We start from the raw sequence: 12,405 nt of genomic DNA, 5'->3' as shown, positions 1-12,405 counted from the left end.
ACGTATCACACAGACACACACACAATTATTTCATTGCCTCTCTCTGATTCGTTTACTTTTCCTTAGTTAAAATGGCTGAAGGTGGGGTTTCTCCGTGTTGCCCAGGTTACTCTCCACACCCAGGGCTTGAGGTGTCCTTCCCCCTTAAGCACCCGAGCAGCTGGGACCAGCACCCCCAGCTCGCGCACCTTATGTTTAGCTCATTTCCATATATACGTAAAAAGGGTGTATTGACGAGATACATTTGAATTTACTTCAATGGCAAACATGAATGCTGCATCCCAGGATATCTGTCTTTCCTTATTAATATTCAATTCAAATTACAATAAAATGTATCTTAACCAATCTCGAATAGTCTTTCTGCCGTCTTATTTGGAATCTGTGCACTTCCTGCTTTAAGAACCACATAAGAACTCCTGTTCTTCACCCCCGGCAGCATTCTTTAACTATTCACAGAAGGAAGCAAACACAGAAATGGCCTTTTGACTGTTCTGCAGTACTGCCAACAGATGAACAGATTATCAGAAAAGAAATATGTTGTGGAAACCGAGGAGGCAAAGTGGCTTGATGGAACCTACCCTACGCTTCAGGTATAAACATTATCTTTTGGATTAATTTGGGAATCAAACTTTCCCTCTTTCAGTAGTAAAGCCCTCAGCTTTGACTGGGCACTAAAAAGCCAGCAAATGTCCTAGCATCTCAGCACGCAGGAGCCATGTTTCTGTGGGAAGGCACCGTACTACCAGGCAAGAGGAATCGAATGCCGATCGGTGCCCTCTTCTCGGGGCTGTGAAATCTCATAAAAGCACAAGTCCTGCTGGGTGGCATGGTGGTGCATGCCTGTAATCTCGGCAGTGGGGAGGTGAGGGCACCAGGGCCACTGGGAGTTTGAGGTCAGCCTGAGCCAGATAGGGAATTCAAAGTCAGCCGAGGCCACACAGTGAGATTCTTTCTCAAAAACAAAGAAACAATTAATTAATTAAAATCGAAAACGAAGACCAACATGTAAACATAAAAATGTCAGTCATACTTCAGGGGATACAGACACTTAGTACAAGTATGCCCAGCATACAAGATCCTAAGGCTAATGCCAAGTAGCGCACACACTCACACACGTACATACACTCACATGCACACATTCACACACATACACCACACATGCACATGCATGCACACACATACATACCTGCACACACACATACAAACGTAAGAAAGAAAACACGCCCATACAAACAAATCACAGCTCTCGACCCGCCCTGGATCCTAAGGTCCAACGGCAATCTGTCAAATCACCACAGCCATGACTCCCAAGCAGGCTTCTTTGAAACAGGAGTTTGAAAGTCCCTCCCTGGTCCTGTGTGAAGCTATGCAGACTGCAGCCCGCCTTTCCCCAAACACTCAAGAAGATGCTAAATCAAAGATGTTTGTTTCTGATCACCAAGTACAATCTCCCTCCTGGGAGTCTATTAGGCTGTTCTGCATGTGTAATTTCCTTGAAGTGCTGTCACTTTTAATAGGTATGTGTCTTGCCGGAATATGCTCGCTTCATTCTGACAGTGACAGAAAGCTTGCTAATGACGCATTTGACCGGTTTCTTAAAGTGCGAGGAAAGGAGAAAAGGCGTTTAAAAGGCTGCATGTTAAACAGAACGCAGTTCAATAAATAATAAAGTCAGGCATTGTCATTTTTGCTTTGAATAGTTCTAAAGACCATGAATGATGGAGGAGATTTACGCACTGGCTTTGCCCTTTCGTCTTCATTTACCTGTCAGGGTGAATGGAAGAGAGTACAAAGATGAGGAGAACGACGTCCAGGCTCCCGTCTGGAAAAGGGTAGGCCAGGCTGCCATCGCACACATCATGAATGAAGGCAGAACAGTGGGCCTCGCTGTAGGATTCGTGCGACTGTCACGGTGAGGGGATAAAAAGCAGGAGTTAGCAGACTTCCAGAGGGGCTTTCCCTTATCTTATCGTTTTTTCTTGCTTTTTTTTTTAGTGAAAGGTTGTTTTTAAAAACTCTTTCTTGGGTCAGTGAGATGGCTTGGCTGGTAAATGTGCTTGCTCTTGGGACTCACGTGATGGAAGAAGAAAACTGACTCCCCCAAACTGTTCTCTCATCTCCACATGAGGCCCTTGGCAAGCACACCCCCACAAACAAATAAATTAAAAAATCGTTTTCTGTGAATCTGAATAAAATTCATCTCTAGTTCAGTATCCTGTTAACTTATTTCAAGCTGCCCTAAAAAAACCAAACAACCCCCCCAAAAACAAACAAACAAAAAACAAAAACCTATAAGCCTAAAACACTTGGACTTGCTAGCAAACACTCTTCTGTCTTTCAGTTTGGAAGTGGAGTAGAGTAGGCTCTGGGCCTGCTGGCAGGGCTGCTGGAGGTCACTCCCGTGTTCTTTGAGAGGTGCCAAGATGCTCCTCATGTGTCCCTGATCTGTTTTTTCTATGTTTCCTTTTCCGTGAAATACAAAACATCTTCCACTACACATCCAAAATTAGGTAACAGTGATGAGCACGCAGCATTACACATACCAAAGTCCACTGTCCTGTACACTTGAATGGGGTGGTGTGTGAACCAGTTCAGTAAGGCTATTCGTGGACAGCATTAGGGCAGAACACGCTACGCATGATGTCTGCAGAATCTGTTCTGTGATCAAGCCACAGAAATACCTCGCAGAGGGAAGTTTATTTGGGGGGAGGGAATGGAGAGGCGTGAGGGGGCAGATGATTGGACATGTAGTCAGGCAGACAGACAGATGGGGCCAGAGGAGGACACAGAGAGAGGGAGCAGAGAGATAGAGAGGTCGAGAGAAAAGGACAGAGAGAGACAAAGACAGGGACTGAGGACCGAGAGAAGGGGTGGACAGGCCTGGCTGAGGTGGCAGGGAATGACGTAAGAGGTTGCTAGGACGCTGAAGGCAGCTAATGGGATCACCTGAGCCAGCGGAGTGAACACAGAAGGAAGGATGCCAACCCATCATGCCGCCCTGGGAAATGTGAGTACTGGTACTCTTGCCTTCTTTGGGTTTTTTTTTTTTTAATTTTAGGAAATGTCTGTAATAAATACTATTCTTGTCAAAAATTAATTTTCAGTGTTAACCTTGGAAAGTATTACTTAACTTACACGTTTAACACATTTTTTTTGTTTGTAGCTGTGTTTGTGCATGTGTATAGACACGTGTGTGCGCAGGTGGACACATGTATGGAGGCCACAGCACAACTTCAACTGTCTTTCCTCAATATAATCCATCTTACGTTAGAGATGGGGTCTCTCCCTGGCCTGGGACTTGTCTAACAGGCTAGGCCGGCCAGCCGTGAACTCCCAGGAGCCATCTCTCTGCCGGAGCAGGGCTGGCGTTACAGGCACACATCACCACACCCAGCCTTTTCCATCCGGGTTCTGGGCAGCTGAACTCAGGTCCTCAGGCGTGCAAGGCAAGCACTTTACTGGCTGAGCTATCTCCCTATGCTCCTTGTTACTACAATTTCTTTCCACTCCCTGTTCTAGGCAATGGCAAACGCTGTCTTCGTTCTAATGAACACCAGCTAGCATTTATGAATTTGTGCGAGAAGCGCTGGTCTCTGCGGCTTTCCTCACAGACTGTTAGCTTTTCTTATCTCAAACATTTCAATGCAGTGCCTACTATGAGTCAGGCTGTGTGTAAGGTGTGAGAGATGGGCATGAATGAGAGACACCTTCTTGTGGGTTTAAATAAAAAAATCCAGCTTGGAGTAGATAGTGAAAATATTGGCTAATATTATTGGTATCCTTTGAACTTCATTCATGAACGTGAGTTTAGTTTGAATTCAAAATGATTTTTCTTTTTAATTATGTATATATGTGTGTGGGTTTGTGTCTGAGGGGAGGTGCTAGATCCTGGGAGCTAGTGAGAGCTGGTTGTGAGCCACCTCAAGTGTGTGCTGGGAACTGAACTCGGATCCTCTTCAAGGACACTGAGCCATCTATCCAGCCATGACATTTCTCTAAAATCCAAAACAACTTCTACTGTTTCGGGGAAAAACAGGCATCCTCTACGTACTTTGGCATCAGTTGAAATAACTTCCAGAAACTGCAAAAGCTCAGCAACAAATGGCCATGGATGCACTCAATGCCGAAACATTTCAGAAGAATCAATAACTTTAAAATCAAACAAATCAGGCCTTTTAAAAGTATTTTTATTTTTATATGTATAGGAGCTTTGCCTGCATGCACGTCTGTGCCTGGTGCCTGCAGAGGCCAGAAGAGGTCGCTGCATTTTCTGAGGCTAGAGTTACAGATGGCCATGGGCCATGATGGGTGCGCGAATTTGTGTTAGATCCCTTGGAACTGGAGTAGGAGAAGTTACCATGTGGGTGCTGGGAACTGAATCCATGTCCTTCAGAAGAACAACCAGTGTTCTTAAGCTAATCTCTCCAGGCCTCTCAAATTGGAACTTTCAAAGCCTTTCTTATTTATTCATTCACTTAGGTTTTATTTTGAGACAGGGTCGTACTACATAGCCTTGGCTATCCTGGAACTCACTACGTAGAGCAGGCTGGCCTTGAACTCACAGATGTCCACCTGTCTCTGCCTCCCAAGTGCTGGGATTAAAGGCGTACACCATTACATGTGGCCCCTCTCCTTATTTTTAATTTATGTGTGTGCATGCATGGGTTTGAGTGCTTGTGGACGTGTGTGTGCATACATCAACGATCAATCCTGGCTATCCTTTTCAGTTGCTTTCTTCCTTGTATTTTGAGATGGGGTCTCTCCTTGAACTTGGAGCTCACTGATTTGTCCTGATTGGTTGGCCGTCAAGCCCCAGGATCTTCGTGTCTCTGGCTCCAGAGTACTGGGATCACAGGCCCACGCTGCCGAGCTGGCTTTTTAACATGGGTGTTAGGGATCTGAACTCAGGTCTTCCTGCTTGCATGACAGGCACTCTGAGGATGCAGGCGCCCCATGAGCCCATGGCTCTCTTTAATATAGCATACCTTCACGAGCTCCACGGCTTCAGGGGCAAAATCACAGCAATAAAGAAAGGATCCTGGGATGTTCCTATGCAGATGGAAAAGACATTCAAATCCAGTGTCAACTGTGTTCAAACTAGAGAGAAGAAAGCGCGGGTGTGACAAACACTTGTCGCTCCAGGGTACCTTGGAAACCCCTGTCCTGGGCTGAAGGAGCCCCTGCCTTATTTCTTAGCACACTCCCATGTTGTACTTCTTCCTTTCTTTTCCCTGTCACCCAGCGTGCTTTCAGCTACCCACATCTGCCCTCTCCAAGCCCCTCAGAACCCTGTGTCCTCCAGTCTTCCTTTATTTACAGTGTGTTTGGCTTTTGAACCTTTTCAGACAGCTGTGCTCTGATGCCCTGACTGGACAGAAACACATATAGTTTCATAATGGCAACTGACATAATTTTTGAAGGGGAATTAAAGTCTAGTATACAAATTCTTGGTTATCTTTTCTAGTTATTGTCAGGCATTTGTAGAACCTAATGGATATGCCAAGAGTGAGAATATAAAGTAGGAAATGAAGTTACCTAATTAAATACTAAGATTGTGGGGACAGGAGCCTAATGAACCTGTATCGAAATCCTGGATTTGTCACTAATTTGTGATTTAACATATCTGAAAACATATTTAACACTGATTTAACATATCTGAAAATCAGTTTATTTACAGTATGCTAATAAAAATTCTTTATTTTATAGAGGAACATTTACCCATATGAAAATCTTGATTAATTTGGCCTCCAAACTTAAACATATTATATTTGGCCTTTACTTGAACTAAGGAATGATAGCTGGACTCTGCACTGTTCCTGGGCAGGCAGACATTAGAATTCTGTGGGCCAGTGCATTGGTGCTCATCCTCTGTATACTGGCATCAAATGATCTTTGTACCATGCTGCTTAGAAAAGGTCTGAATTGCTGAAAACAGGTGAATATGTCGTCACACAGCAATTGTACGAGTAAGTGTGAGCCTGGCTCTTGTGGACATGGTTGGTTTCATACAGCCTGGAAAGGGGTCGAAGGATCAGCATTCCAAAGTGTCTAGGTTGAAAGTTTTGTAGGGACAGGTTGGCACTCTGAGAATTGGCATGGCAAAAGGGTTTAAGGGTGGGAATCAAATGCCAGGAATAAGAAGCACATTGATCTAAGAGTCCAAATTGGCACGTGGCAGGATGTAAGGAGAGGTCTGAAGTACAAACTATGCCTCTTAACTAGATTCAAGAGACGCTTCAGGCCAGGTGGACTTCTAAGTAAATACGGATACAAGTGAGAATACAAATTTAGCAGCCTAGACTTAGATTACACTCTTAAAGGCTACCTACTGATAAATACTACAACTCATAATTAATCTATTAATTAATTGTGGCACTAGGATTTGCATTCAACTTAAGATCTGTCCAAACAAGTAAAAGTATAACAAATAGGGCCTGACTGTGAAAAGTCACCCAGCACTACGTCAAAGTAAAAGATTGTTCTCATATAAAAATGTTACTTTGCCAGGCATCGTGACACACGACTCTACTCCCAGGACTTAGGATACCCAGGCAATGTTCAAGGACAGTCTGGGCTACAGAGTACGCTTCTGGGGGGCGGGGGAGAGAGAGAGAGAGAGAGAAAAGAAAGAAAATCTTTGTACCTTATTCTAGCATACACTTTGTAATCTTCCATAAAACCCAGATAGGTGTGACCTGTGGTCTACTGAGTGCTGTGTGCCTATGACATGGGCGCCGTCAGCACTGAGACGCGTGTGATCTGTGGCTAAGGATGAAAGGCCTCCAGGACCAAACTGTCCACGTCCTAACACTTGGCTCCACCAGTACTAGGTGACATGTCGGGGGGGAGGGTTTCTTAATCTGTCTCCGACTCTGTCTCTTCAGCTTTAAATACAGATGGGTGTGATGTTGGAGACAGTTGTGACAGACCATCTGAATGGATCAAAGTGGTAAGGTTTCTAGAGAGATTCACGCATGGCTCAGAAGAGCAGGCAGTCAACAGTGTCAGCCATTATAGCTGCTGTTACTATCATCATCATCATTATTAAAGGAAACCTGCTTCTGCCTTCCAGGAACTTAAAACTAAGATGACCCTCTAAAACTGTCTACATAATCCAGAAAGCCTTTCTGGACTCGAGTCCACCTCACACATACGAGAGAGCTCTGCCATCTGCCTCTGAGTAGTTACTGTGTACGCCTGGATGCAGAAGAGTCTAGGGGTTAAAGGGAAGCACGTGCCATGTGTCCTATCAAGGTGGCGACCTGACCTCTGAGATGGAATTCCCACTGCATCAGCAAAGCAAGCTCAGGCCTTGTGGCTGCCTGATGACTTTCCAGAGTCTTTCTGCAAAGTCAGCTGACAGCCTTGGCTCTTCTCCTGGTGGCCCGGTGCACAAGTCACCACCGCCGCCACACCGGCAGGACTGTCTTGGTGGAGGCCTGAGAATCAAATGATCCTTGGAGAATGACATGACCTCTCAATTCCATTGGTCTAATTATGGTACAACATCCTGAGACTCTAACGTATTAATCCTGGGGGTGGGGAGCTGAATTCCCCCTGAGGAAGGCGGATCACCGGCTGGCTTCTAAAGATGAATTAATTTCCCCGGTTATTAAGCACACCTGTAATCCCAGGAATGGGGGATGAAACCTTGTTGGAGGCCAGCCTGATGTATACAGCAAGACCTTGCTGGATAAGGAAGATGCATAGGGAAAAAAAAAAAAAACGAGGAGGAGGGGAAGGGGAGGGGGCGGGGAAGGGAGAAACTCAGGGAGGTGAAAGTACAACTAACTAGTATGGACTCAGAGACTAATAACAGTATATATGGAGCGCTTGCTATGTCACACTGTTAAGCTACCTGGAATATTAAAAAAAACAGAGAATCAAGAAAGTTAAAGAAAACACGCTTAGGAACGCCTTGAGATCAGAGAGTAACTCAACCCCTCGCCAGGGTGGGCATGTATGCATAGTGGGAAAGAGGCCTGGTCACGTGAGACAGGAGAACAGAACATTTCATCTTAGAAGTTGGGAAAAGGGAGACAAGAATAGTAAGTACAAGAAGAGTAAGACCATCCTCATTATCAGCACCGCCCACGGCTGGCCACTGGAGTGGCCAGTAGACAACACTGGGGAAGCGCAGTCTCTTACATAAGGGTAGGAAGGACCAGAGAATACCCGGGTGCATCCTGAACCCAGAAGTGGCTTGCCGCTTGGGTTGTGTTAGTAATTGTTGAATCACGGCGGTGGGTTTAGAGAGATTCACTGCGCTGCTCTCTGCTTTCCCTGATGCTTTTCTTGTGAGACAGGGTTTCTCTGTGTAGCCTTGGCTGCCTGGACTTGCTTTGTAGACCAGGCTGGCCTCAAACTCACAGAGATCTGCCTGCCTCGGCCTCCCTGAGCACTGAGATGAAAGGCATGCACCACCATACCTGGCTTGTTTTTACATTTTTGTAATTGAAAGTTCAAAAGATCATATTGTTGGGGCTGGAGAGATGGCTCAGAGGTTAAGAGCACTGGTTGCCCTTCGAAAGGTCCTGAGTTCAACTCCCAGCAACTACATGGTGGCTCACAACCATCTGTAATGAGATCTGCCCTCTTCTGGCGGGCAGGTGTATGTACAGACAGAACATTGTATACATAAAAAAATAAATCTTTAAAAAATAAGATCATATTGTTGAGTTTAAAAAAATAATTTAAAAAATTGCACAGTAGCTATGTTAGATGATGAGAGAACCTCTCACCTCCTCCCGATGGAAGTTTTCTGAAAGATGTTTATGCTGATTAGTGGGATGAAAGGTATGATGTGAAAGCTATTGTGTATAGTTGAAGAAAGAAAGACCTGGAGAGATAAGAGGAGGTAAAAGGTGTGGAGTTTTGTAAGGGATGGCCTTATCACAGAAACAAAAGCACCAAGGTGGGGCTGTTGGTGACCGTGAAGGGGGCTAAGAAGGACATCTGTGTCACCCTCATTCATTTCTACTTTAATGCGGCTTGCGGTCAGGGCTACCACTCCAGATGAGTGGGCACAATAAGGTGACGGGCAAAGGGCGTGTGCTGGGTGCCCCTCCAGCGATGCTATAGCATAGGATAGAGGGAGGTGTGTGCCTCACATTCAGTTTCCTGTGTAAGGTGCCATCTGGTATCCAGGAGGACGGCACTGTGTCTGACGCTGAGCAAAGCACAGCCTGGTGGAAGGATGGAATCTCTTGCTCTTTTCTCCCTCTGCTCGCTACGTAAACACAAGTTTAAAAGCTGCTGCAGACCCAGGGCTGTGGAATGCTTTTCCAGAACGTTCCCCGCCCTGTGTGATGCTCGTCACACACAGGAACGCGCCTTTTGAAACTTGCTTTACCTTTAGTCTTGGCATAGGTATGACAAGGTATTTCCAGAATTTCTCAACATCCCATACATATGTAAGATTTTGTAGGGGAAAACACTTAAAACTCACTGCAAGGTGTTCAGGATTGGAAAAACACTATTTCCAGCACCACAGCCAACCTAAAATTGAGAATAAACAAATGTGAATACATTACATTTCACTCACAATACTGGATTTTCTATTTAAAAAAAAATAAACGATTATACTGGATTTCTGGGTATGGCAGAACTTGTGAAACTCAAAGGCCGGATGAAACAAGTCACAAGAGTAACAATCCAAGTCTGACTATGGAAATAGGCCCCTCCCAACTGAACTAATAAATGGACAATGCATTGCGGGCACCACGGCGGCAACGAAGCTTCGCAGTAACTGCGACAGAGGGCAGCGGACAGAATACACATGAAGAGCAGTGTTTGAAAGGCCGTGAGGCACGCTGAGTGGTGAAAAACCCATGAATTAAATCAGGCTAAAGAGGGCCCTGGAGCTCTAGGCCTGTTATTTCGGAGGCTCGGAAGGCTGAGGTGAGAGGACTGGGCTACAGAGCAGGTCCAAAGCCAGCCTGGGCAACTTAGGGAGGCCCTGTCTCAAAAGGTGCTGGGTTGCAGGACTCTGGCCTATCACGTGCAAGGTCCTTGGTTCAAATCCTAGTGTGGGAGTGGGAGAGGGCAAGAGGGTAAGAGAGAGGTGGCGGGGGAGGGGGGCTGGTCTTGAACCTGTATGATAGATATTCTTGTTTCTGTCTCCTGAGTGCTGGGACTGCAGGCAAGTGCCACCATACCCGGTGCTATTAGTGTAACTTAAAACAGACTCTGATTTAAGAGCTCTGAAAAATCCCAAATATTATAAACTAGCAAATCTGACCCAGGATGGGAAAAGGGAAGGCAGGTAAAGTCTACACCCAAAGACATTTGCTGAGAAAACAATTAACTGCCAGTGCTGTATCAGCAGGTAAGTATAATAGTATCCGGCAAAATACTGTTGCAGCCGTGAAGATGTTTACAGAGAACAATTAAAGGCAGAAAACTGCCTATGACGCGACGTGAAACAGGGCAACACAAGGTCTCAAAGCTCTTGCCCAGCAAAAAAAGGGGTTCAATAACTTGTTCGTTGAATTGTGGGTAACTGTATTTCTCTTATGTGCTCTTTAGCAAATTCTCTGTAATCAACAACTATTACCCTTAGGATCAGAAACACAGGATTTAGGTTCAAAAATGGAAAACCACTGTCTACACAAGATTACAGCAAACTAAACATCTCGCTTATTTTTATTTCACCCCACAAAAGGTAAAAAACAAAGAGCAAAAAGTAGGACCAAAAGTTAGAAATTACAGATTAAGAGAGAAAAAAAGGTAAAAAAAAAAAAATGAAAATTAAAGCCACAAACTTAAAACTTGACTCATTAAAGATGTGAGTCCCTTAAGTACTGCTTATGTACGCGAGCACACTGAGCATTTATTAGATCTGGTCTTCCCACCTGCACAGTCTAGACCCTTCATAAAATAGTATGGGGTGTGCTCTGTCACGTTCTGTTACTTCCTGTCTTGTCCCTTGGGCACAGTACCTCTAGGACTCGGAAAGTGGCATTGCTGCCGGGAAATTGCTCTGCCTTCCCAGACCGTTTGCTGTGTTCTTCCAAGTCTGGATTGGCAGAGTCAGACCTTGCTTTGCTCCGGGGTTCTGACGAGATGGAATGCTCTCCACAGTGGCTTTCCATTCCGGGAATTCTTGAGAGGTTGTTTCTGACTTGATCCCAGGATGCTTCTCTCTCCTTCTCCTTCGTGGTTTGATCATCAGGAAGAATTTCAGGAAATTCCCTCAAGAGCCAATTACGATTCTTGAAAAACTTATTTTTATGTGTTTGGTAAAATGTGTCCCAGAATTTGCTAGCATCACTTTCAAATTTAACTAAAACAAAGAGGGGGGGAAAATTCATTTTACTATAAATTGTATTTCCTACTGACTGCTATTTCGATAACTAAATACCTTTAGTTAAATGTTTAAGCCTAGTGTGGTGCACACACCTTTAATCCCAGCACTTGGGAGGTGGAGGCAGGCAGATCTTTTGAGTTCAAGACCAACCTTGTTTACACAGTGACTTCCAGGACAGCCAGGGCTACAGAGAGAAACCCTGTCTTAAAAAAACAAAACAAAACAAAACAAAACAAACAAACAAACCCAAAAAACAAAAACAAAAACCAAATAAGTATTCAGTAAAAATTCTGTAAATACGTTACATATTATGGTAGTTTGAATGAAAATGACTCCCATAGACTCACAGGAAGCTGCACTATTTGAAAGAATTAGGATATGTAGCCTTGCTGGAGTAGGTGTGACCTTATTAGAGAAAGGGTGTCACTGGGGTGGGCTTTGAGGTCTCAGATGCTCAAGCCAGGCCCAGTGTCACTCTCTGTCTTCCTGCTGCCTGTGGATCTGGATGTAGATCTCTTAGCTCCTCCAGCACCATGTCTGCCTGCATGCTGCCGTGCTTCCTGCCGTGATGACAATGGACCAAACCTCGGAACTGTAAGCCAGCCCCAATTAAATGTTTTCCTTCATAAGAGCTGCTGTGGTCATGGTGTCTCTTCACAGCAGTAGAACATCAACTAAGACATATGTATTTATCAATAACTGCATTTCCAATTTAATATTTAATATTTTAATATTAATACTTTAATATTATAATAATTTTACTTATCTGATATAAGGCCAAAAATACAAAAGTTTATTTAATCTTCTTCAAAAGATCAATGTGCAAGATATTTGGTCTTACTCTTAAAAATCTGGTTTTCTGTCAGTAGTTGGCCATTGCATTTTGAGAGGAAGCGAATCACTAAGAATTATTTTCTGCATACATACACACACACACACACACACACATAAAATTTTATTTTATTTTATTTTTTAAGACAGGATCTCACTCTGCAGCTTTGGCTGGCCTGAAACTTGCTAGTTAGACCAGGCTGGTCTCAAACTCACAGAGATTTGCCTTCTGCCTCTCAAGCACTGAGACTGAAGGCATGTGCTAA

General features: G+C 44.4%; 1 protein-coding gene across 9 annotated transcripts in view; it reads right to left on the bottom strand.

Moving 5' to 3' along the window:
* Mettl8 (methyltransferase 8, tRNA N3-cytidine) overlaps positions 1-12,405 on the bottom strand; it is a 94,138-nt gene that overhangs the window by 4,073 nt on the left and 77,660 nt on the right. For all 9 annotated transcript variants that reach the window (XM_021639250.2, XM_060390475.1, XM_021639247.2 and 6 more), the window contains 4 exons: positions 10,941-11,284; positions 9,449-9,498; positions 4,986-5,049; positions 1,765-1,904 (listed from right to left, as the gene is read on the bottom strand). In XM_021639250.2, coding sequence (XP_021494925.2) covers positions 1,765-1,904; positions 4,986-5,049; positions 9,449-9,498; positions 10,941-11,284 — 598 coding nt within the window. The remainder of the gene's footprint in view (positions 1-1,764; positions 1,905-4,985; positions 5,050-9,448; positions 9,499-10,940; positions 11,285-12,405) is intronic.

This window comes from Meriones unguiculatus, chromosome 8 (genome assembly GCF_030254825.1).
Source record: "Meriones unguiculatus strain TT.TT164.6M chromosome 8, Bangor_MerUng_6.1, whole genome shotgun sequence".
Lineage (NCBI taxonomy): Eukaryota > Metazoa > Chordata > Mammalia > Rodentia > Muridae > Meriones > Meriones unguiculatus.
This window is presented reverse-complemented; position numbering and strand designations above follow the sequence as displayed.